A 25821-nucleotide genomic window follows, 5' to 3' on the forward strand; every position below is an offset into this window, starting at 1 on the left:
TTCGGCAAGTACTTGCGGAGTCAGAGAGCGAAGACAACGACGACGATGAGTCGCCTGCGGCAGCGCACTCTCTCTTGAACTTAGACCAAATTCTTCCTTCTGCTACATTTTTTGGCCCTTCTTGGCCAATCCCCCTAGGTTGGCATGCGTTATTTTTCGGGCCACCACCCCCACCATCAGATTAAACAAAGAATTGTTAGACCAGCTGGAGAGCGAACCCAGGCCTCCAGTGTCATAACCCAGAAATCTACTTTGCGGTCACAGTGGCACAGCGAGTAAGGGGGGCTGGGGGGGGCTCCTTTTAGCCCAAATAGCGTGAATAAAACAGTGAATGTGTTCAAAGCGACCCCGTAGTTGGCGCGAGGTTGTACCAGAAGTGCGTGCCATGGATTGTGCCCACAGGTGAACGAAATGCCGCGAAAGCGACGTCACGAATCAAGAAATTAATAGCGGGAATTTAGAGAAGGTAAATATATACGGTTAAAAGACCACACTGCGAGAAATGGGCAGTATTGAAATCAAATGACGTATAAGTACTCGCGTAAAGTTGCGTTGTGGAAGAGTTATCAGGCGCTAAGCAAATACACATGTAACTGCTTTCAACTGCAGAGGAACGCAGGCCTAGGCCTGCAGCAAACTAAGATGTATGTTGTAAATAAACTCAACTTTCAACTATCTGAGTTCATGACAAAGTCTGGAGCGCGTTGACTGAAGCAGTACAGCAGCGATTCGGGAGGTTTTACGAGATTACAGGGATCTGGGATTTGCTGGTTCAGTCACGAGTTTTTTAAGAGACGAGAGCAATTTTGCAGGTCACCAAGAAGCTCACCGAAATATGTCACACGTTATGTAAAACACCCTTTATGAGGGAATTCTCCTGAACTAGACAACCACAGGTTGCCAACACAAAAGCGTAACAAGCACGGGGTGTTGCGATACTTTTAGATGCGACTGCATCTCATTCACCCGCCTTGTCCCTGCATCCGGCGTCGTCGGCGTTGTAGCCGTCGGCGTCCGCGCCTTCCCCATTCTCCTCGCCGCGCTAGCTGCGCTCTCCGCCGCTCACCACCTCTCCTCTCCGATAGCGAACACTCTCTCGCGAGGGGCATTGGACTGGCAAAATTGGCTTGGATTGGATTGGATTAAAGTGGATTGTGTTGGATTATGCTGCGTCATAGTCGCGGCAGACGCACTGGCGCTGCCGCTGCCGCGTCCCCTCACCGTTATGCGGCCTATAAAACGCGGTGCCTGCGCCGCTCCGCTCCATCGCTCCAGCGCCGTTCCTCCGCTGTCCAACGCTGCAACGTGAACCCCCTATGCGCCGCATCTACACAGGGGTTCCCGCGAGGGGAGGTGGGAGTTTTTTATTGCCTTCGATGGTGGGCACGCGGCCAGCGGGGCATGGTAGGGGGGAGTCGACAACGGCCATGCTCGTGTCTGGTGGTGAAGGTTGGCACGTTGAGGCTGCGGGGCGCCTACTTCCTCTTGCAGAAGTCTGCGCGAACAGAGTAACGTTTCAAATTAAACGCTTCGTTTGCTACCTAGGAACATTTGTTTATCACGGTGGCAAAAAATAAATGCCCAGTTTAGCTATCACCGGAGCCCCAATAACATGCAACCAATTTAAGGTGCAATCATCTTACACAGCTCCGTTCCAGCCAGCGAAGACGTTTTTTAGCAGAAAACACGCGAGAAATATTGCAAAGCTATCAAATTGCGCTACATTGCCGAAATATGAGAAGGAGAGACGTATTGTAGGCCAGCACTAAAATATCGTTATCAGTTTGTTAGCTTCACTTTACCACTCAAGCGATACGACTTAACAGAACTAGAGGCCCCTCTACAAATCTCCAGTCAAGTTTATTGACAGTTACTAACAGTATTGGGGTTAGTGGACCCGAACAGTACAAACTATAGGTTCTGTGAGATAGCAAAAAACTTGAATTCTTAGAAAGTTGAAAGGGAGTCGCCATTGATTCGTCCGTTTTCTTCACCATCTCGGTTATTTATTTAGAGTTAGAGTGCAAGTTCAAAACTTTTATCTTGCCTTCATGGCCTCTTTAAGCCACACAGCTGTTGATTACACCTTCCTGTGTACGAGTACAAAAACAGCGAGATTTCGACCGACCACACGTGGGTTTCAATGTGCCTGTCTTCTAAAGGGCGTGTTTTATTTATTACGTTTTCGTTTGAGCGTGAACCAGTAGAGCCATCAGGTGACACTTCCCGGCGGGAAGCACCACCGCTCGCAGAAGTCTGGCGTCGCGCACAACACGGATATTCAAAGCTGCAATAATAACGGCAATCGTTCTACGTCACTTCCTCTAAAATGTCGATCAAGCGGCCGCTTTGGGCCAAATTTGGAGATAGCTGGGGGCAGAACTCAGTTGCGTGGTCGAGTCGTAAACGGAATTCAAGACGCGAGCCGTAAAAAATTGGTGTGGTCACAAGTTTCACACAATGCGCCTGAAGTGTACTCGAAATATATTTCGGCAAAGCTTTTTTAATACATTTAAAATGTATTTTCAAAAAAATATTTTCCTGCATTGAGAGTATCTCTGCCATGTTCGTTCTACAAACGTAAAATGCATCTGAAATATATTTCGAATATATTCGGAGTATATTTCTATGCTTAAGCCCACTTTTAAAGTATACTCAGAGTGCTGCTCTAAATGTGGCTAGTTAAGTGTATTTTTATAATATTTACAGTGCATTTACACCATGATCATTTGGCGGGAAGAAATACATTTTTAATATATTCTGAATGCCTTAAGCGCACATTCGTGAGGTTCAGTGCATTCTTAATCTATTTGGAGGGTACTTAAAAGCACTGTATTTTTCCAGCACCTTTAAAATGTATTTTCAGTATTTACTAAAAATTGAGAAAATGCAATTATTAATGCACTTGAAACATGTACAAATACAAAGTATATTTGAAGTGCACTTCAAGCGTACACGTACGCATTTAAAACGTATTACTTTTCGCTAAGGGAATTAGGTTTGCCTAACCAGAATCTGCAACAGGTCCGCGAGACAAGGTTAAAAGTGTTACATAAAAGGGGAGGGGGGGTTCATTTCAGTGAAACATTGCATGGTAACACGGAAGAACAGGGGGAAGCCATTTTTTCCGAGGGAAGGCCGACATATCAGTGTTTTTGGGCATTGCTGCTGCGCCCGATGTTTGATGCGAATTTAATTTTGTGAACGCCCCATCTGGCTACGCCCCATCTGGCTACATTAAGAAGCATGACTATATATTGCTCCGTGAGCGTGACATAAGCGCGAAAAGACCACGCCACAATGCAAAGGTAGCAGAGGTAGCAGAGGCAAAGGTAGCAAAGGAGCGTCGGTAGCAACGGCGCGGTGACGTCACTTCACCACGTGACCGCGCTCGCTCCGCCTCCTCGCCGTGGCTGCGCGGGTGCGCGCCGCTCCCCGCACCGCTCCTCGCGCCGTGACGTCATGGTATGACGTCACAGCGCGCATCCTCTCCCCAGCAGCTGCCGCGCGCCTCTCTCCACCGTGACGTCACACTCTCTCCTCTCCCCCTCGCTCGGCTGCAGCTGCCGTGCGCCGCTGTCCCTCTCCCCTTGCGCTCGCCTTCTCTCTCAGCCACCTGGCTCGGCGCGCTCGGCGCGGCGTACCCCCCTATATATGCAGCGATAAACTGCCAGACCTCCGTTGGTCGGCTCGCGCGCGCTCACGGGCGAATGCCAACGGATTTTAACTTTACTCCCCCTCATAGCATCACCCCGTGCATTCGCACTTAACCATGTTCACCCTCGGGGAAATGCTTGGGAGTTTTTTAGTTAGCTTGCACCATATGCCTGTTAGAGCATCCCCTTCTTTTCTGATATTAAAAATAACTATGCAAAAATGGTCTCAATGAAACAACTGTACTTCGTAAGCAGGAAACTACCTTTCGTTGCCTAACAATTTCTAGCAAGCGTTATAAAATTCACGACTCAGCCTCAAGACAAAATTACTCATTTGGTGTCCTTTCAGTAAGCGAAGGAGAAGGGAGATAATTGCCAGCACTCATTGGAAATTTCCGGGCATGCTTGCTTGAGATCACATACAGCAGCGCCTAGAGCTGTAGCCTGCTAACGAGGTGGCAGTAAAAAACCTCTGCAGGAATTCATAGAATTGTCCAGTAATGCGTAGCACTCTGACGCCGCTTGTCTAGAGTGAGTTCTTCACAGCTAAATATGGCTGACTGTAGGGTTTAACGCGCCGACGCAACGCCAGCGATGAGGCGCGCCGTAGTGGAGGGTTCCGGATTAATTTTGACCACCTAGAAATCTTTAACGTGCGCCGAAATCTCGTGCACACGGGCGTTTTTGGCTATAAGTAGCGAACGATCTTTTGAAGTACTATTTGGTTCTTTTCGCCAGTGATGTAAATTTATACTGTTATGGGCCTTTACTTCGCTAATTGTTTTTTTTGTACATGCCAGGTGTTTCAAACTTGGTCTATTTACGCTATTCTTTATTCGTACTTTAAACGCTCTTTTGCGGACTTCTTTCCGTTATTCTTCGGGTCTGGGGGAGATGTGTAAGTATTTTATTTTATTTTATTTCTATCGATTTTATTTCTATTGTATTTTAATTTTAAATTTTGCATTCTATTATTTTATATTTAAATTCTGTCCGACCGATTATCTACACTTACGCTATTATAACGATTAATGGTTACTTCCGCGAAATCTGAATTTTTGTAGTAATGCAGGCAGTTACATGGTTAGTCATTGTAGCTGTTTTTATTCCTATTTTGAACGTATTTTTTGCGGTCTTTTTTCACTTATTCTTCGGTTTTGGGGTAGATGTGTAAGATGCATATTTTTCTCAATTTTGTCAGATCATCTTTGAACATTTTGACTACCTAGAGGCAATCTAGTATAGTCCCTCAGAAACTTTGTCTCTCTGTCTTTTTTTTTTTTTTTCAAAATTCTGTCCGACGAATTACCTCCGTTTACGCTATTGAGTTTTTCGTGGCCGCCCACTTACCGGAGTAGTGCTGGCCGGGTCCAGGGATAAGTATTACCAGCACCAGGAGGAGGACAAAAAGGATGAGGAGGAGGACAGCAAGATGGAGGAAAAGCGACAGGAGGACGACCGATCGGTCTTGGACGACGGTCCTTCGGGGCGGATTTCTATGGTTACAGAAAAAAGAAAGACGAGAAAGACGTGAGTTCGACTGTCTACAAGCCGCCGACAAATCAGCGTTATCGTCCCAATTACGCTCTTACGCGCTACAGATGCAGCGCTCCTGCGTTACTTCGCGGTAGGTCAATACTAAGAATTCTGAAAAATTGCAGACAGCAACAAGCTATGCGCATGCGCTGTCCGCACTACGTTGTGAAATAATTCAGGAAACCAAGCAAGTTGCGGCCCCTACATCAGCATCCCTTTGCCGGTGCTATTGATGCGTAGAAAGCAGGCAACTAGACGGCGGGATAAGATGTCGGCTCCGTGAGAACAGTTCTGGGCCTTTGTTGTTTACCTCTTCCAACCCAATCATTCACCTGCATGATGATGATGATGATTTCTATTGGTTTCCCCTTTGTATCGGGGTGATGACATGTCATCTTACCAAAAAGGACTAATATACCTATGTTGCTCCTGCACCCCAACTCCAACAACGAAGAGGAAATCGTCAGTAGTGTCTTTTTAGCGTTCAGATTCGACTGTCCTGCACTATCGGCGGTAGTCAGACACAAACGCGCTTTCGTTACAATGTCTAGAACGCTCAGCGCTACAGCTATGGCTACAGTGCCGACCGACTCAAATTTCTGAGACTCGGCTGCCTAGAGCCACGGCGTCTGCTGCTGTGGTGTTGTAGAGGTTCCGCCTCAGATTCCTGTTCTCACAGGTGGTGGTTGCAGTCCGGTTGTTTGCACTCGTAGTTTTTGTAGCGTGAGCTACACTGGTCGAGACTGAGCAGTTTCGCATGGCTCCTGGAGAGCCGTGCTGCGCACACGCGAGGAGCAGTGCCGTCTCCAGGCGCACAGCAAGCGCGCCGGAGCCGCCACCGCCGCCGCGATTAGATTGGATTGCATTGGATTGGAGTGGATTGGACCGGAAATTGTTTTACCGGCAGTAAGCATGATAATCAAGCTACTCCTAGACAACCAGGAAACCTAAGAATAACCAGCTGAACCTTAGCTCACGCTATACGTATATCCTGCCATAGTCGAGCAAAGCCACTGCTAATTTTTTTTTACATTTTGAAGGCTTAGGTTAGTGTTCGGTGCTTTAAATGATTGTTTCTGATCGTTATGTTGTATTAGGTTTGTTTACGTTACGTTTCGCTAAAGGGGGACGAAGTAGCGCCAGATGCAGCCTTCTTTCATCCAAAAGCGCAAATGGACTTCGCTTTAGCCGTGTGCTTATAGGGCCGTCGGGTGGCGCTTTAGACACAGCCTTTTCGTTAACGGAGTGGGGGGTGTTATGTAAGGGACGTTCGAGTGCGGTGCGAGCAGGATGGAGCGGAAGCTTCAACGACAAACAAAAGTTGAAACTGGCTGATGTTTGTAAAGACACTACCTCTGCGAACGATCATTTGTTATACGAAGGTACACTACCAGACAAATAGATACCGCGCCAGACTCATTTTGTCAATTCACAAACCACCGCCCAAAAGTCATTGTCACTCGGGCACACCTTGCACCTTAGTTGCTCCCTTCCGGCGAAAATCTAGAGCCAGCGGGTTCTAGAAAAAGGCTGAGCGCAACAGAGAGCAAGTCTAACACTAAAATAGAACACGCAAAGCATTTGTCAAAGACGGCGCCGATCAAAGGCGAACACAACACAAACGTTTCGATGGTGTCGGGGCAGTTCTCCCTTCTGGGCAGCTTGCACCCGATGCGTTCCCCATTTCTAAAATGCATTGACTGCGACGCCTGGGCACGTTTTTGGCGGGTGGTTGAATTCCGCGAAACGCGTCATTCTGTTCACAAACTAAAAAGCAACAAAAGTCACCTCTTTCAGGAAATTATTCAAACGCACTGCGTTACCACGTTTGCGAGTCAACTCACAACGAGACAAAAATCTCAATCCATCCCACACTGGGACGGTAGATGACCAGTGAAGCTTTTTAGCGCACGACATCAAGGTAACACAGAATTTACTTGAAAATAAAGAAATGGGTAAATTTTATTTCTGTTGATTGTTGGCGGCTGTCATTCCTAGGGAAGACAGTTACAGCCGTTTTCTGCTGAGCATTCGCGATAAAGTTGGCATTGCCGCAGAAAATCAAAGCGCGTTTCTCAATGAAGAGAACGATGGCTACGACACGAATCTTTCTCCCATTCAACCTGAGCCAAAGTCCAAGTTCAAAATCCGATCTGTTACGACCGTATCTAAATGGCGTAATGTGACAGACACCGGCTTCCTACACCGTGGACGCTGGCTTCATAACGTGAGGGACCAAGGTTCCACTTCGACCACGGCAAGCGTTTCGCTTGGGGCGCTTATTATCGCTTATTATCATATCGCTTATTAGATGCGACGCGTCGAGCATCTCTTGTCAGCGGCCGTGTCCTTCCCGCGTGCGTCCGTTGTTGTCCGCAACTCTCGCCCTCTCCTCTCCGATAGCGAACACTCTCTCGCGAGGGGCATTGGATTGGATTCGATTGGATTGACTTGGCTTGGAGTGGATTGGCTTTGGATTGGATTGACTTGGCTTGGAGTGGATTGGCTTTGGATTGGATTGAATTAAAGTGGATTGTGTTGCGTCATGGCCGCGGCAGACGCACTGGCGCCGGCGCGTGCCCAGGCGAAAGCGAACACCTGCGCGCGGCGCTGCGCGCGCTTGCGCATGTGCAGTACTCTCTCTCTCCGCGGTCTCCTCTCCTTCGGGCGCGCTGCGCATATAACCGGTGTGCCGCACTCCGGCGGCCTTTCGGTCGACGGTTGCTCTCCGTTGCGCTTGAACCCCCCTCAGCGTCGCATCACACCAGGGTTCCCGCGAGGGGAGGTGGGCGTATTTTTTATCATTATTCGCTTATTATCATCGTCGTTTTGTAAAACTCATTGTGTAAAGTTGGCTTTCCAGCAGTGTGTTCAGGTGCTACGATCTACGGTGCAGGTAAGGCCTAGAGAGCTTCGCTTTACTATCGTAAAAGTGTCTCCACGAGTTGCTTAGTTCGATGCGATGACGACACAATTACTCCAACATCAACCCGGCAGAGCTGCGCTTTGTATTTCTTGCATATTACAAACGTGCTGCTGCGGTGTACGTATGACTCTCGAACACGCAAGTCAGCGTGCCCAACTCGGGTTCCCTCCGCGGTTCTTCCCGCGGCCTTCTGGGATCGTTCCGCACCAAAATGTGAATATTTCTTGTGACCAACACTAACAGCGTGTCACCTCCCTCTCCGGAACCTCCGCGAGCAGTGAAATTAGGGACCAAAACAATTGAGCCCCTTTTTTGAACTATCGTTGCAAAGTGGAAGGTAGCACGGGAGCCCGCACATATGGCATTTGCGCGATTCTAAAACACCCCCATTGTAACGCGCAGATAGGTTTACTTTACATCACGCCAGTTCTACCGCGCAGATCTGAAATTGATTGATTGATTGTGGGGTTTAACGCGCCGACGCAACGCAGGCGATGAGGCGCGCCGTAGTGGAGGGCTCCGGATTAATTTTGACCACCTGGGGATCTTTATCGTGCGCCGAAATCTTGTACACACGGGCGTTTTTGCTTTTCGCCTCCATCAGAAAAGCGGCCGCCGCGGTCGGGAATCGAACCCGCGACCTCGTGCTCAACAGCGCAACGCCTTAGCCACTGAGCCACCGCGGCGGGTCGCAGATCTGAAATACAGGACACCAAGTATTCGGCAGAACATTATTGGACACACGGAACTGGGGCCGCAAAAACCACTTTTTACACTCGTTTATCCATCGCTCTCTGGTATTAAAGCTGGAGCTGGGAACATCGGAAGCGTTTGCTGTTGGAATGTGCAGATAAAATAGATACACTAAAACTTATACACGTGATGCTGAATTGCTTTGGATTGATTTGGATTCCGCGAGGAGTTAGCGCTTGAAGCCGTTTTGAAGCATGTTTCATTTTGAGCCCCATTGTAACGCGCACAGCAATTTAAAGGCTACATTTAGGGAAACAAGAGCGCGCATTAGATTCGTGCCAATACGGTAGTCCTCATGGCAGGATGACTGTGGTCGAACGGGTTGTTCCGCCACCCCTTCACGCAGGTCAAGGGCGTTATGAATCTACTTTACGTTGATTTGCCCGCGACATAGTTGAACAGTCGGTGCGCGTGTCTCAGGTAACGCGTAGTTTGATTAAATACTAAAACAAGGCGGTGTATTTGCAAATTATTAGAGTAGTATAACACAGATACATTAATTAGCCTCTGCAGTGCGGTGACATGTCAGCACCCTGATACAAAAGGAATGCCATAAACGATCATGTGACAGACACACATAGTGAGACTGAGTCCAGCCTGCTGCCTAAGCCATAGAGTTTGCCAGGTTATGTCCGGAAAATGTCATGCATGGCAATTATTTTACTCACAAAAAATTGCGAATAATACATGAATACAAAATTGTTCAAAATTAAGAGGGCGCAAGTTACATTTGCGCAGGAGGATACCCATTCGGAGTAGAGAAAAGACGGGTTCACTACGAAAAGATAACGTCCAAGTAAGGACACTCGCATTCCTAGAATGAACGCGTTCTTGTTTTATATACTGGGGCCAAGAAAGACAAATCCTTAGCACTTCACCAAAGGCGTGCCTCATAGCGCAAGTGTTGGGCGCGTCAATGTGACAAACTAATAATGGTACAGGAAAAGTGCCCCCAGATGACACTTTGAAAGCGAATTGACAGAGCGCACGACCAAACGCTCGGAAACATCCCTGGTTCATACCGTACAGAGTAAGGGGCAACCAGTAGGGCAGCTCAACAAAACGGCTCGTTGGGCGGGGTTGCTTCATGATTACAGAAATAAGGTTGTGCACAATAGTAACGAGGACGTTGAGCTGACAGGATGCGAGCAGTATGCCACCTAATATAGGGATCGAGCGGGGAAACAATAGGAATTTCGGATGAGTGGCCCCTGAAAAAGAAGACCTTCGAAAAGAACGATGCGATCCCCTGAGCTAACTCGGCTAAGCTTTACAATAGCAAAAATAACAGATTTATTAGCGTAACAATGAGGCATAAAGACCGCAACAATTTCCCAGCAAAACAAGAATTAATCAAAACAGAACCTCAAGTTCCTGTATCCAGCATATTCACTTAAGTGACGGGCAGGCAAGTGGAAGTGTGCGGAGTATTTTCGCCTCAAAAGATTGATTGATTGATGGATTGATTGATTGATTGATTGATTGATTGATTGATTGATTGATTGATTGATTTATTGATCGATTTATTTATCAACTGAGTGTTTGATCGACTGAGTGTGATCGACTGATTGACCGGTTCACTGATTGAGTGACTGACTGACAGGTTGGTTGATTGATTGGTGTATTGATTGATCGATTTATTACGTCGAAGATACACCCGTGCTATGAGGCGGGCACGCCGCACTGAGGGTCTCCGGATTAGTTTTGACCACCTGGGTAGCGAAATCTCGACACACGGCGTCCGTGCGTTTCGCCTCCACCAGAAAAGCTGTAGCGTGCTAATGCTAATGAGGCGGCAGTAAAAAAACTCTGCAGGAATTCATAGAGTTGTCCACTAACGCGTAGCACTCTGATGCCGCTTGTCTAGAGAGTTCTTTACAGCCAAATATGGCTGACTGTAGGGTTTAACGCGCCGACGCAACGCCAGCGATGAGGCGCGCCGTAGTGGAGGGTTCCGGATTAATTTTGACCACCTGGAGATCTTTAACGTGCGCCAAAATCTCGTGCACACGGGCGTTTTTGGCTATGAGTAGCCAACGATCTTTTGAAGTACTATTTGGTTCTTTTCGCCAGTGATGTAAATTAATACCGTTATGGGCCTTTACTTCGCTAATTGTTTTTTTTTTTTTTGTACATGCAAGGTGTTTCAAACTTGGTCTATTTACGCTATTCTTTATTCATACTTTAAACGTTCTTTTGCGGACTTCTTTCGGTTATTCTTCGGATCTGGGGGAGATGTGTAAGTATTTTATTTTATTTTATTTCTATCTATTTTATTTCTATTGTATTTTAATTTTAAATTTTGCATTCTATTATTTTATATTTAAATTCCGTCCTACCGATTATCTACACTTACGCTATTATAACGATCAATGGTTACTTCCGCGAAATCTGAATTTTTGTAGTAATGCTGGCAGTTACATGGTTAGTCATTGTAGCTGTTTTTATTCGTATTTTGAACGTATTTTTAGCGGACGTTTTTCGCTTATTCTTCGGTTTTGGGGTAGATGTGCAAGATGCATATTTTTCTAAATATTGTCAGATCATCTTTGAACATTTTGACTACCTAGCGGCAATCTAGTATAGTCCCTCAGAAACTTTGTCTCTCTGTCGTTGTTTTTTTTTTTTTTTTTTTTCAAAATTCTGTCCAACGAATTACCTCCGTTTGCGCTATTGAGTTTTTCGTGGCCGCCCACTTACGGGCGGTCTGCCGGCAGCGCAGGTCGATCCGCATTAATCTGGTTGGGTCGTTGGCGCCTTGGAATTGGAGCTGTTCTTTGGTTTCGCCGCTGTACGGCATAGGTGGGCCTTCTCTATGGTTGCAGAAAAAAGAAAGACGAGAAAGACGTCAGTTCGACTGCCTACAAGCCGGCGACAAGTTATCTTTATCGTCCCAATTACGCTCTTACGCGCTACAGATGCAGCGCTCCTGCGTTACTTCGCGGTAGATCAATACGAAGAAGTCTGAAAAATTGCAGACAGCAACAAGCAATGCGCATGCGCTGTCCGCACTACGTTGTGAAATAATTAATTCAGGAAACCAAGCAAGTTGCGGCCCCTACATCAGCATCCCTTTGCCGGTGCTATTGATGCGTAGAAAGCAGAAAACTGGACGGCGGGATAAGATGTCGGCTCCGTGAAAACAGTTCTGGGCCTTTGTTGTTTACCTCTTCCAACCCAATCATTCACCTGCATGATGATGATGATGATGATTTCTATTGGTTTCCCCTTTGTATCGGGGTGATGACATGTCATCTTACCAAAAAGGACTAATATACCTATATTTTACACTCTTGGTTTAATACTAGCGCTGCTCCTGCACCCCAAACCCAACAACGAAGACGATAGCGTCAGTAGTGTCTTTTTGGCGTTCAGATTCGATTGTCTTGCACTATCAGCGGTAGTCAGACACAAACGCGCTTTCGTTACAATGTCTAGAACGCTCAGCGCTACAGCTATGGCTACAGTGCCGACCGACTCAAATTTCTAAGACTCGGCTGCCTAGAGCCACGGCGTCTGCTGCTGTGGTGTTGTAGAGGTTCCGCCTCAGATTCCTGTTCTCACAGGTGGTGGTTGCAGTCCGGCTGTTTACAGTCGTAGTTTTTGTAGCGTGAGCTACACTGGTCGAGACTGCGCAGTTTCGCGTGGCTCCTGGAGAGCCGTGCTGCGCATGCGCGAGGAGCAGTGCCGTCTCCCGGCGCACATCCAGCGCGCCGGAGCCACCGCCGCCGCAATTAGATTGGATTGCATTGGATTGGATTGGAGTGGATTGGACCGGAAATTGTTTTTGCGGCAGTAAGCAAGATAATCAAGCTAATCCTAGACAACCAGGAAACCTAAGAATAACCAGCTGAACCTTAGCTCACGCTATACGTATATCCTGCCATAGTCGAGCAAAGCCACTGCTATTTTTTTACATTTTGAAGGCTTAGGTTAGTGTTCGGTGCTTTAAATGATTGTTTCTGATCGTTATGTTGTATTAGGTTTGTTTACGTTACGTTTCGCTAAAGGGGGACGAAGTAGCGGCAGCCTTCTTTCATCCAAAAGCGCAAATGGACTTCGCTTTAGCCATGTGCTTATAGGGCCGTCGGGTGGCGCTTTAGACACAGCCTTTTCGTTAACGGAGTGGCGGGTGTTATGTAAGGGACGTTCGAGTGTGGTGCAAGCAGGATGCAGCAGAAGCTTCAACGACAAACAAAAGTTGAAACTGCAGCCGCCCACTTACGGGTAATGGCATCCTCCGGCCCATGGGAATTTGGACGGCCATGTAGAGCAGGACCATGACAACACCTACAAGAACAGCCATAAAGACGAAGACCGCCACGATCATCAGGAAGCGGTCGTCAGAGAGGGCCATCCTCTGGTTACAGAAAAAAGAAAGACGAGAAAGACGTCAGTTCGACTGCGTACAAGCCGCCGACAAATTATCGTTATCGTCCCAATTACGCTCTTACGCGCTACAGATGCAGCGCTCCTGCGTTACTTCGCGGTAGATCAATACGAGGAAGTCTGAAAAATTGTAGACAGCAACAAGCAATGCGCATGCGCTGTCCGCACTACGTTGTGAAGTAATTAATTCAGGAAACCAAGCAAGTTGCGGCCCCTACATCAGCATCCCTTTGCCGGTGCTATTGATGCGTAGAAAGCAGAAAACTGGACGGCGGGATAAGATGTCGGCTCCGTGAGAACAGTTCTGGGCCTTTGTTTTTTACCTCTTCCAACCCAATCATTCACCTGCATGATGATGATGATTTCTATTGGTTTCCCCTTTGTATCGGGGTGATGACATGTCTTACCAAAAAGGACTAATATACCTATGTTTTACACTCTTGGTTTAATACTAGCGCTGCTCCTGCACCCCAAACCCAACAACGAAGACGATAGCGTCAGTAGTGTCTTTTTGGCGTTCAGATTCGATTGTCCTGCACTATCGGCGGTAGTCAGACACAAACGCGCTTTCGTTAGAATGTCTAGAACGCTCAGCGCTACAGCTATGGCTACAGTGCCGACCGACTCAAATTTCTGCTGCTGTGGTGTTGTAGATGTTCCGCCTCAGATTCCTGTTCTCACAGGTGGTGGTTGCAGTCCGGCTGTTTACACTCGTAGTTTTTGTACCGTGAGCTACACTGGCCGAGATTGAGCAGTTTCGCGTGGCTCCTGGAGAGCCGTGCTGCGCATGCGCGAGGAGCAGTGCCGTCTCCCGGCGCACATCCAGCGCGCCGGAGCCACCGCCGCCGCAATTAGATTGTATTGCATTGGATTGGAGTGGATTGGACCGGAAATTGTTTTAGCGGCAGTAATCAAGATTATCAAGCTACTCCTAGACAACCAGGAAACCTAAGAATAACCAGCTGAACCTTAGCTCACGCTATACGTATATCCTGCCATAGTCGAGCTAAGCCACTGCTAATTTTTTCTACCTTCATTGCTCCGACAAATTGCCGAATGCCAAGCAGCGTTCACAGTAGAAGTTTCACTGTTGCAAACTTTTTAAAAATTTGTCACAGCAATGAGAATAGAGCTTTTTTTCACACAAGTGGCGCCGAATCTGAGAATTCGCAGGCGAAATTCGCGCCATGTAGAACCGACTTAATGCGTTCAATGCGCGGGACTCTTAAGAATACGCGTCCTCAGCACATGGCTAACCGGCAACCAGCAATCGTTTACCTCGCAGACGGCCCGTATTTTCAACAACAAAAGCGCCACATGCCTAAAAAGGCAACTTTGCGTGCTTCAAAAGAAATGAATCGAGAGAGAGTGATTCCCCCTCCCTGATAACATCTCCGTCAGTTGATTGCTGCGTGCATGGGTGGCTTTGCAGATGACAGAATTTGCGCTCGGCCGGTCACGCCACATGCAATATGCAGGCCGTTTCCTTGAGCATGCTCTCCGACGGAGCAGGCGCCTTGTATGGACCCATCTTGTCCTTCTTGGGGGCTTCGACAGGGCCCTCAGACTTCTCAGCCTTTGACTTCGAGGACTCGACCGAATCCTTGTCGAGCGAGGGTGACGCCGTGCCAGAACGCTGTTATGGCCTTGCGTCGACGAGCCCCGGTTCAAAAGCCCAACTACTCTGCAAAGCCCGAGGCAAGCACCAAAGAAAGCCAAGCAGCGTGGTTAACAAAGTAGGCCTAGCAACTGAAGGGAACGAAAAAAACGACTTCCACGAGTGAGCGCAGGCATAGGGCCATTGGTCACAAGGGTCACGTGACCAAATTCCCACTCTAAACATAAGAACCGTTTATTGTGACGGCAGCCGGCAAAGTAATAGCCGTGTCAAACGTGCCTATTGAGGTGCACTTACGCCAAGTGCACTCGGGCTCCCCGAATGACACTTTGGCTGCGCGCTGCTAAACGGCGAAACAAAGTGTCCTTGGCCATGATGTCAGTGACGATAAAAGGCGTAAATATTCCACAAAATGATTTGAAATTCCCTTTATTTAAGACGTGAGCAATAATGTAAGCATTACGTTGTGTTTGCATTGTTCAAAATTACAATCGGCGCCTCGCACAAGTCCACACACAAAAAAAATTACGCCCACCTCCCCTCACGGGACCCCTGGTGTGATGCGACGCTGAGGGGGGGTTCAAGCGCAAGCGGAGAGCAACCGTCGACCGAAAGGCCGCCGGAGAGCGGCACACCGGTTATATGCGCAGCGCGCCCGAAGGAGAGGAGACCGCGGAGAGAGAGAGAGTACTGCACATGCGCAGCACCGCGCGCAGCGCCGCCCACCGGCGGAGTGAGACCGCGCTGGGCCGCACACCCGCAGATGTTGAGAGAGAGTGTTCGCTCTCACCTGGACACGCGCCGGCGCCAGTGCGTCTGCCGCGGCTATGACGCAACACAATCCAACACAATCCACTTCAATCCAAGCCAAGCCAATCCAATCGAATCCAATCCAATGCCCCTCGCGAGAGTGCGGACGCCATCGACGACGGACGCACGCAGGAAGGAAAGGGCCGCCGACAAGAGATGCTCTCAGCGTCGCATCTAAAAAAACGGAGTCGAGACAACAACCGAACACCGGCGCTGATAGCATCACTGTTATTCACTGCGGAGCGAATCGCAGGATAATTATAATTTAGGGGGAATTATCTGAAAGCGTGGAATATAACAGAGAAAGTTGGAACGGCAACACAACCACCGGGCCACAAGAAGTCACGTACGAAAACGGCGGAGAGAACGGCTGCCATGGAGCAAAACCCTGCAGGCGGCGCTGACACGTCGTTGAGAGCGACGCTATTTTCTTGTTTTTCGTCGCTACTTCTCTTTTTGTAAAAATAATTGAACAGCATATCAATAATTAACTTGTAACATTACTTATTGTCATCTAAACGCTCGCTGTTTTATGTCACTTTTCCCGATTTTTGACCCCTGCGGCCGAGACAACTCACTCAGCGAGCCGGCCCGGGTAAAGTGTGTTTCGGGAACACACTCAGCTTAAAGTGCGTTCGGTGGTAAGTGTCACTCGGGTTTGCCGTTTAGCTGCGCCTGAATGGCATTTTAGCCGTGTGCACTCAGTGGAAGTGCACTTAAATAGGCACCTTTGACAGGGGTATAAGCTGCGCGGAGTCTTACCTGCACTCCGCCACCACTGGCTCATCGCAATCACGTGACCACCGGCTGCGGGAATTCTTCCGGCAGTCGGCATTTTACTACCTCCCGGGAAGATGCACTTTTCTCGTGCATGATTTATTCGCATGTGTATTTTAACCAAACATCTAACCTAACCCAACCTAACCTAACCCAACCTAAACTAACCTAACCCAACCCAACCCAACCAGTAAAGGCAGGTCCCATTCCAACCCAACCTAACCCACACAAAGAATAACGAAGGTTAAATAAATAAATAATAACGAAGGAATTCTGCAACAGAACCGAGTTTCTCAATATACACAGTGAATCAGTCCAAGAAAATCACAAGAAACAAACAAAAAAAAACTAAACTTAGCAGAAGTGCGCTCAAACGTGCGACTTCGCGATTAGAAACCCGAGGCGCAACCACTGGGCCACGGTAACAATAGCCGATTTCACGCCTTGAAGAGGCGGACATACCCGTCACAATGAAGTAAGCCTGAACAGTCAATCAGAACACAGTGCCGGCAAAATACCCCTACCGCCAAATGAGCCGGCTGCCGGCAATGTATCCACTTCCAAATAAGTACTGGTCACGTGTCAGCCTCGACCCTTAAACAGTGAAGAGCCCATTTGCCGACACAGCTTGCCCTCGACTACGAAACAATGGGGCAGACGTGGTCGCATTACGGAGAGTCACCTGCAGAACATTTCAGCCAGGACCCCACACAGATGCCGTTCCCTTGAAAAAGCAGTCAGCTAGTACACACACCTAAAGCTGCCTTAGAAAGAATGGTCAGCGCCTGTTCAGAACCATGGAAACACGCGGTACCCCTGCAGGGAATTCGGGTTCTTTCTCACTGGCAAAAATTGGCGGGTTTCACACAGGGGGCGCAATCGGCGTGAAAATTGCGAAGCTTTACACCCGTGCTTGTACAACAAGTGTTCTATGTTTTTAGGCCGGACGCATATTTCTTCGTAACAAACGTCGTTAACAAGGGTCGCAATCGTGTGGTTTACCTCGACCGTCGCGTTTCGTGTTGGCCGGCACGCGATACTTAAGTGCCGCTAGCGTAATGGGCAGCGAAAAACGTGCTGCTTCGCGGGCATGGTACGCGGAGTCCAGTGTTACCTGGTTGGTTCGAGATAAAACCCAACGCGCGAGGTGGCTCAGTGGCTAAGGTGCTGCGCTGCTGAGCACGAGGACGAGGTTCGATTCACGTCCGCGGTGGCTGCTTTTCTGATGCAGGCGAAAAGCGACAACGAATGTGTGTCGATATTTCGGTGCGCGTTAGAAATCCGCAGGTGGTCGAAAAGAATCCGGTGGTCCGGTGGCCCCAATAGCTACGGCGCGCCTGATAGCCCAGGTGTCGCCTCAGCGCGTTACACCCCTCAATCAATCAATCAATCAATCAATCAATCAATCAATCAATCAATCAATCAATCAATCAATCAATCAATCAATCAATCAATCAATCAATCAATCAATCAATCAATCAAATCAAACCCAGCGGCACGCCCTACCAGAAAGCAGCACCTAGCAGCCCCCGCAAAACCGGGAGGAGAGGTAAAGAAGCTTCGCTTTAAAAGTATGCTCCAGGCACAGAGCGGCCGCCAGTCCCACCCCGTATGCCAGCGACTTCCGCGCCGCCAAGACCGAGAAGGTAGTCAGAGGGCAGCTTATTATCCGGCCAGATTTCCTTAGGCTGTGTCTAGAGTGACGTCCGACGGTATACAAGCACTCTACTAAAGCGACGTCCACCAGCGTATCAATGAAAAAATGCCGCGCCTGACTCTTTTATACCCAGGGGGTCTAGCAAATTGCCTAATTCAATTTCCCTGACTTTTCCATGTTTTCAATGACCATTTCAAACGAAATTCCCTGACCTATACAACAGGCGCCATTCTGTGTAAATGGTCCGTGAAGCATATAAAAAGCATATGCAAAACACATTAACTTGAGTTTGTTCAGTTTGAGGTTTGATTGCCTTCTGTTACGGCTTCGGAGAGTTTATTTCATCTTGCGGGATAGAAGCTTCAAGTTCCGCTTCAGCGAGCACCTTTTGCTTTTTTTTTATTGTCCTGGCTCGACATGCAACGTGAACCGCATGGTGCGTTTTTGCACGCGATTCGCGCGCGCGGCAGCTTCTGCCTCGCTCAGAAAATGACGCGCGTCGCGCGAGGCAGTGGGAGAAGCCTGTCGACTTGCGCCAATGGAGACCCGCACGCCTCATGGCGGCAGTTTCGAAGCTCTCGAGATGTTTAGGCTTACCACCCCGGCAGGTATTGCATGGGCGCTTTCACTAGCGGCGCGGATAATGTTTTATATACCGTTTTCGCCCACATTATAAGCTCCTTTACCTCACAAGCAACTTCGTGCGTGCCTTGTGTGGCATTTTAGAGAGCGTTTAGAAGCGGTCGCTCAAGCTCCCCTCACCAGTTTGCGGTCGAAGCCGCCGCCATGTTTCCGTTGCCGGCAGCACCCCGCGCAGCGTGCAGGCGGTTCCGCGGCAGCGTCAGAGCGTCTGTGACGTGCGCGGCGCATTTTCGCGAGCAGAAAACGCCCCACGCTCCTAATGTCTTAAGAAAGAAGTTCTTTCAAGATTAGCTCCAAAAAAGCGCTGACTTAAAATTCGCTGAAAAAAAAAGCGCGTTGTGCGTGCGATTTGGGCACCACCTACATCGACCCTCAGCGCAAGTGCAACCAGCAACCTAAGCCAGCTGCGGGCTGCGGGAGCCGCACGGCGAGTTTCTGCACGCGATTCGTGCGCGGTATTTTCACGGCCGCGTCGACGATTTCGTGCCTGCGGTGGCTCCTTTCCTGCACAAGCAGGTGCGTTTGTGCCTTGAGTAGCATTTCAAAGAGCGGTTAGAAGCGGTCGTTGGAGCTACCGGCCGCGGCGGTAGCTCCAACGGCGTCAGCGGTTGCGTCAGCGCGCCCCGTGCACGGCGCGTTTTTGCTTGCAGAAAAGCCAGAAAACGCTTCATGCGTTTCACGCTTTCGTCGCGCGCGAACGTGTTGTGTTCGGTAACTTATTGGGGGCCCCCAACACTGAAACTGTGGGCAGACCCCGAAGTGGTTTTCCCTGACTGGTACTACTTGATTGAAAAAGTCCCTGACAATTTCCTTACTTTTCCCGGTGGCGCGAAATTCCCTGACTTTTCCCGGTTTTCCCGGTCGCTAGACACATTACCTGATGATCTAAACCTAACGAGCAGAAAATAGAATTTCTACAACGAAATTAAGCCATCAAAATTATAACTAAAATTTAAGACGCAAAAAATTAGGGCGGCAAGTGCCGAGCTCCAACCGCAGCCCTTGGTATCAGGGAGCTAGGACGCGCGTCCTCAGCCCAGTGTTAAAATTTCGAATGTCGTCGGACGGCAGTGTAGCTGTGGCTGTAGCGCTGAGCTGAAGTGCCGTCGGACGGCAACCTAGACACTGCGATTTCCTTAACCCCATGGGGTGACCCTCCATGACGTGTCCTCCGCTGCTGCCGCAAGAGGGGCAAGGCCGAGAAACGCAGTAGAAAAGTACATGAAATGCCTGAATAGAGCTGTTCCTGGCCAAGCTATCGAAACGGACACCAGGCAGCTAGAGGGCTCTAAAGCTAGGCAGGCCGTGAGGTACTGTCCCGCTTGGAAGGGCGGACCGCGGATGGCGGGGGCGGAGGCGACGGTCAAGTTACCCCGGAGCTAGGCTCGCACCTGGTGAAACCAGGACCGGCCGCACCGCCGCGACGGGCGCCAGTAGAGAAAGCTCACTTACTGCTGGAGGGTTTCGGACTGCAGGGTTCCGGGATTAACGACCTCCGAGCAGCTGCGAGCCTAAAGGGGAGCACCGGCCGATAGCGCGCGGGCCCGCCCTCTGCTTGTCTTTGCGCGGTGGTGGTGGTGGTGGTGGTGGTAGTGGTGGCCCGAAAAATGGCGCATACCCACTTAGGGGGATTGGCCAAGAAGAGTTATGTTCTCATTACAATCAATCAAGCGAGGCAAAATAATCGAGCAGAAGAAAGAATTTGGTCTAGGTTAATGAGAGAGAGAGAGAAAACACGAGAAAAAAAACCATAGAGAGAAGAATAGGAAAACTATAGTAAAAGTCAGCCTAATCGGTATGTTTTTAACACTGCAGACGAGCTGTCTCCGAAATGAAGGAGTGGATGGCGTTGCACACGTCCCTATGGCATCGGCCCAGCCTAGTCCCCCCAAACGACAAAAGCACCGGTACAGTTAAAGGCAGTCCAAGACGTAGGAGGGGAATCTCCAGCAGCCTTCTCCGATGGTTAGAAAATCGGCGGCAAAAAAGAAAGAAATGCTCTTTGGATTCCTTTTCTTGGCAAAAGTGGCACAAGGGGGAGGTTATCAGATTTGTCCTATATCAATACGGATTAAGTGGCGGCACACCACAAGGAAAGGAAGTCAGCCTTTACTTCGCTAATTGTTTTTTTTTTGTACATGCCAGGTGTTTCAAACTTGGTCTATTTACGCTATTCTTTATTCGTACTTTAAACGCTCTTTTGCGGACTTCTTTCGGTTATTCTTCGGGTCTGGGGGAGATGTGTAAGTATTATTTTATTTTATTTCTATCTATTTTATTTCTATTGTATTTTAATTTTAAATTTTGCATTCTATTATTTTATATTTAAATTCTGTCCGACCGATTATCTACACTTACGCTATTATAACGAATAATGGTTACTTCCGCGAAATCTGAATTTTTGTAGTAATGCAGGCAGTTACATGGTTAGTCATTGTAGCTGTTTTTATTCCTATTTTGAACGTATTTTTTGCGGACTTTTTTTCACTTATTCTTCGGTTTTGGGGTAGATGTGTAAGATGCATGTTTTCCTAAATTTTGTCAGATCATCTTTGAACATTTTGACTACCTAGAGGCAATCTAGTATAGTCCCTCAGAAACTTTGTCTCTCTGTTTTTTTTTTTTTTTTTTTTTTCAAAATTCTGTCCGACAAATTACCTCCGTTTACGCTATTGAGTTTTTCGTGGCCGCCCACTTACCGGTGTAGTGCTGGCCGGGTTCACTGATAAGTATTACCAGCACCAGGAGGAGGACAAAAAGGATGAGGAGGAGGACAGCAAGATGGAGGAAAAGCGACAGGAGGACGACCGATCGGTCTTGGACGACGGTCCTTCGGGGCGGATTTCTATGGTTACAGAAAAAAGAAAGACGAGAAAGACGTGAGTTCGACTGTCTACAAGCCGCCGACAAATTAGCGTTATCGTCCCAATTACGCTCTTACGCGCTACAAATGCAGCGCTCCTGCGTTACTTCGCGGTAGGTCAATACTAAGAGTTCTGAAAAATTGCAGACAGCAACAAGCTATGCGCATGCGCTGTCCGCACTACGTTGTGAAATAATTCAGGAAACCAGGCAAGTTGCGGCCCCTACATCAGCATCCCTTTGCCGGTGCTATTGATGCGTACAAAGCAGAAAACTGGACGGCGGGATAAGATGTCGGCTCCGTGAGAACAGTACTGGGCCTTTGTTGTTTACCTCTTCCAACCCAATCATTCACCTGCATCTCCTATACCCCAACCCCAACAACGAAGAGGAAAGCGTCAGTAGTGTCCTTTTCGCGTTCAGATTCGACTGTCCTGCACTATCGGCGGTAGTCAGACACAAACGCGCTTTCGTTACAATGTCTAGAACGCTCAGCGCTACAGCTATGGCTACAGTGCCGACCGACTCAAATTTCTAAGACTCGGCTGCCTAGAGCCACGGCGTCTGCTGCTGTGTTGTTGCAGAGGTTCCGCCTCAGCCTCCTGTTCTCACAGGTGGTGATTGCAGTCCGGCTGTTTACACTCGTAGTTTTTGTAGCGTGAGCTACACTGGTCGAGACAGCAGTTTCGCGTGGCTCCTGGAGAGCCGTACTGCGCACGCGCGAGGAACAGTGCCGTCTGCGGGCGCACAGCCAGCGCGCCGGAGCTACCGCCGCCGCGATTAGATTGGATTGCATTGGATTGGAGTGGATTGGACCGGAAATTGTTTTAGCGGCAGTAAGCATGATAATCAAGCTACTCCTAGAGAACCAGCAAACCTAAGAATAACCAGCTGAACGCTTAACCAGCTCACGCTATACGTATATCCTGCCATAGTCGAGCTAAGCCACTGCTATTTTTTTTACATTTTGATGGCTTAGGTTAGTGTTCGGTGCTTTAAATGATTGTTTCTGATCGTCATGTTGTATTAGGTTTGTTTACGTTACGTTTCGCTAAAGGGGGCGAAGTAGCGCCAGATGCAGCCTTCTTTCATCCAAAAGCGCAAATGAACTTCGCTTTAGCCATGTGCTTATAGGGCCGTCAGGTGGCGCTTTAGACACAGCCTTTTCGTTAACGGAGTGGCGCGTGTTATGTAAGGGACGTTCGAGTGCGGTGCAAGCAGGATGCAGCAGAAGCTTCAACGGCAAACAAAAGTTGAAACTGCCGGATGTTTGTAAAGACACTACCTCTGCGAACGATCATTTGCTACACGAAACTCAAGGTACACTACCAGACAAATAGATACCGCGCCAGACTCATTCTGGCAATTCACAAACCACCTCCCAAAAGTCATTGTCACTCGGGCACACCTTGCACCTTAGTTGCTCCCTTCCGGCGAAAATCTAGAGCCAGCGGGTTCTAGAAAAAGGCTGAGCGCAACAGAGAGCAAGTCTAACACTAAAATAGAACACGCAAAGCATTTGTCAAAGACGGCGCCGATCAAAGGCGAACACAACACAAACGTTTCGATGGTGTCGGGGCAATCCGCCTTTTTCAAGACGCCACTGCGCATGCGTGAAGCCCTAGCGGTGAACGCGAGAAACTGTTTGGAGGGCCACTGCACCATCCGTCTGGAACGTCCACCGATACTCGGCTGCGGCCCATGCATCGTCGGCAACGTGAACTGCAAATATCTAGCCACTTTTGTGTCGTTTGAATGCAATGCCGCTTTCGTGTGCTGCGTACAAGTGCACCTCTCGGGCCAAGGGTGACTAGAAGAAGCGTTTTTTTCGCTTCCCATCAGCTACGCGCGACAGGCAACGCCGAGAAGCCTGGATTAGGGCTGTGAGACGCCAGTCTGAAAATGGGAAGCGGAAGTAACCGCAGTTAAGTTTAACCGTGGTTACGAAACTTTAACCGCGGTTATCACAAACTGCGGTTTTGTCTGTTACACACGAAATTCCTGTTATCTCTAAGCGAAATTCCGATTGTGGTGACCGCGGTCCCTTGGTTGTGAGCGTAACAAAAATAAATTACCACACTTTTAACTTAACGAGGAAAAAACAAAAGAGAAACAGTGTTGACAAAACGAAATATCGTTAAAGCAGTCGATTCAGACCCAAACGCACCGCACTCGCGCGCGGCGAGGAGAGGGGCTTCCCCAACTGCTCGCAACCGGCTTGGTTTGCTCAGGTCTGCTCGGTGTTGGGAACTTTAGGCTTAGCATCGCGGTGGATATTTGACCGCCGCTATCTCAACAACTGCGAATTACAGTCCATAGCACAATTTTTCACCGCGCTAACATCGACTTTCTCGCATGTGGAAGTTCTTTTCCGCGATCAGATTGATTTCGAAGAGCGGCGATAAGCTGTTGCTGCCGTCGTCTGGGCCGGTTCGAGCCGCTTTCAGTTCCGTGCGGGCAGGCGCGCCGGTGTGTTCACACGCACGGCCGACGTGCGCGCCGATCGTTTCCGAGGGCTGAAACGCTTCATGATTGCCTGGTTTATCCATTTTTATGGCGGACGACGTGCGGAATTTGCAAATTTAGCACGGCTTTTGTCGTAGTTGATCGGGTGGATCGGGAAACGAGCCGCTGCTGACGGGCAGTCGCGCTGCTTGCGAGAGCAACGCAAAGAACGCAAGCGCCTCTTGGGGGCAGCGTTGGGGCGCTCGCTATTTGGGAACCTTCGTCTCCTCCGAACGCCAGGTGATTTTTTTTTTTTTTTTTTGCCTACGATGATGCGCCGCCACTTGCGTCCGAACTGACTTGCGCGATTTTGGGCACTGCGGCTGCGGGAACTGCGGTTAGCGTGACTGAACTGAGGTGGCCAAGCTGTTTGCGTTAACCATGGTTAGCGGGGTAACCGCAGTTTCGCCTGCCATGTAACGCAGCAAACTGCGGTTTTGCCAAACCGCGGTTCGCTTAACCGTGGTTAACTGCGCCCGTGTAACTAGGGTATTATGGGTAGTCGACCGGGCCAAGTCCGTCCAGCCGTTGGTCACGGCAAGAAAGCCTCCCGGAATGAATTGTTCCCCGGGCGATTGCGTACTGATGCAGTTGCAGTCGTCAGGGGAAGTATAAGTTTAAAAAAAAAGCGACTAGGTGAGACGGAAAGCTACCTTCTCTTCGAGCGTCGAAAAACAACGCGCTCACGCCGAAGGCAACAACCACGACGCACCGTGCTAACCTTGACCTCCGATCTGCTTTCCGTCGCTACCTTAAGAGGGCGCCACACCGCAATGAAAAAGGGCAGCTATATCAGTTTTCACCGTAAATGCAGCCCACGAAACACGTTGCCCATTTGTACTTTCTCGAGTTAAGGCATGCACCCGATGCGTTCCCCATTTCTAAAATGCATTGACTGCGACGCCTGGGCACGTTTTTGGCGGGTGGTTGAATTCCGCGAAACGTGTCATTCTGTTCACAAACTAAAAAGCAACAAACGTCACCTCTTTCAGGAAATTATTCAAACGCACTGCGTTACCACGTTTGCGAGTCAACTAACAACGAGACAAAAATCTCGATCCATCCCACTAGCCGCGTTTACATGAATGCGACAGAATGCGATAGCGCGCGTCACATTTCCTAGCGCATCACGAGTAATGCAATGCGCTAGCGTTTACATGTAGCGCATTACCCCTGGTGCGATGGTGGCGCCATACGGTGTCGCACATCGAAGGTAAAGCAGCGTTTCTGGCGCTTCCAAAGCTTCCGGCGCGGCTGGTTCTTGTCCTTTTTTCACGACTCGCATTTTCTGGCGTCTTAAACTCGATTTAGACGTTTTTAAATGCAAAGCTGCGTTTGCAGGGCTTACTTTTCTTGTCGACATAATTCCTAATGCGATGCGCTCGCGTTTACATCACTTCGAAAGTCGACTTACGCGTCTCAATCCACCCCTGTCTGGCGTATTAATGCGACGCGCTTTCCTATCGCATTAGCCCCGTTTACATGGATGCGATGCGCTAGAAAATTGATGCGATGCGATGCGCCACTTGTCGCATTCATGTAAACGCGGCTACTGGGACTGTAGATGACCAGGGGCGGTATTCTCGTAACTGTCCCTTTTGAAAACGTCCATTTTGCGTCCCTTTCATCGTGACGTACTTCCGGTTAAGCAGTGGGCTTTGGCAGTGGGTTTGTCGCACCTGCGTTACGT

General features: G+C 48.9%; 1 protein-coding gene and 1 long non-coding RNA gene across 2 annotated transcripts in view; both read right to left on the bottom strand.

Annotated features, from left to right (window-relative positions):
* The window catches only part of LOC144163053 (uncharacterized), a 487499-nt gene that overhangs the window by 353900 nt on the left and 107778 nt on the right, over positions 1–25821 (bottom strand). The window lies entirely within an intron of this gene.
* LOC144163052 (uncharacterized) overlaps positions 1352–25821 on the bottom strand; it is an 84661-nt gene continuing 60191 nt past the window's right edge. The window contains exons 5-8 of the mRNA XM_077693845.1: positions 13097–13231; positions 11572–11684; positions 5007–5152; positions 1352–1495 (exon numbers count right to left, since the gene is read on the bottom strand). Coding sequence (XP_077549971.1) covers positions 1476–1495; positions 5007–5152; positions 11572–11684; positions 13097–13231 — 414 coding nt within the window. The 3' untranslated portion in view covers positions 1352–1475. The remainder of the gene's footprint in view (positions 1496–5006; positions 5153–11571; positions 11685–13096; positions 13232–25821) is intronic.

Source organism: Haemaphysalis longicornis, unplaced genomic scaffold (assembly GCF_048455015.1).
Source record: "Haemaphysalis longicornis isolate Haplotype H1 unplaced genomic scaffold, Haemaphysalis longicornis Haplotype H1 scaffold_12, whole genome shotgun sequence".
NCBI lineage: Eukaryota > Metazoa > Arthropoda > Arachnida > Ixodida > Ixodidae > Haemaphysalis > Haemaphysalis longicornis.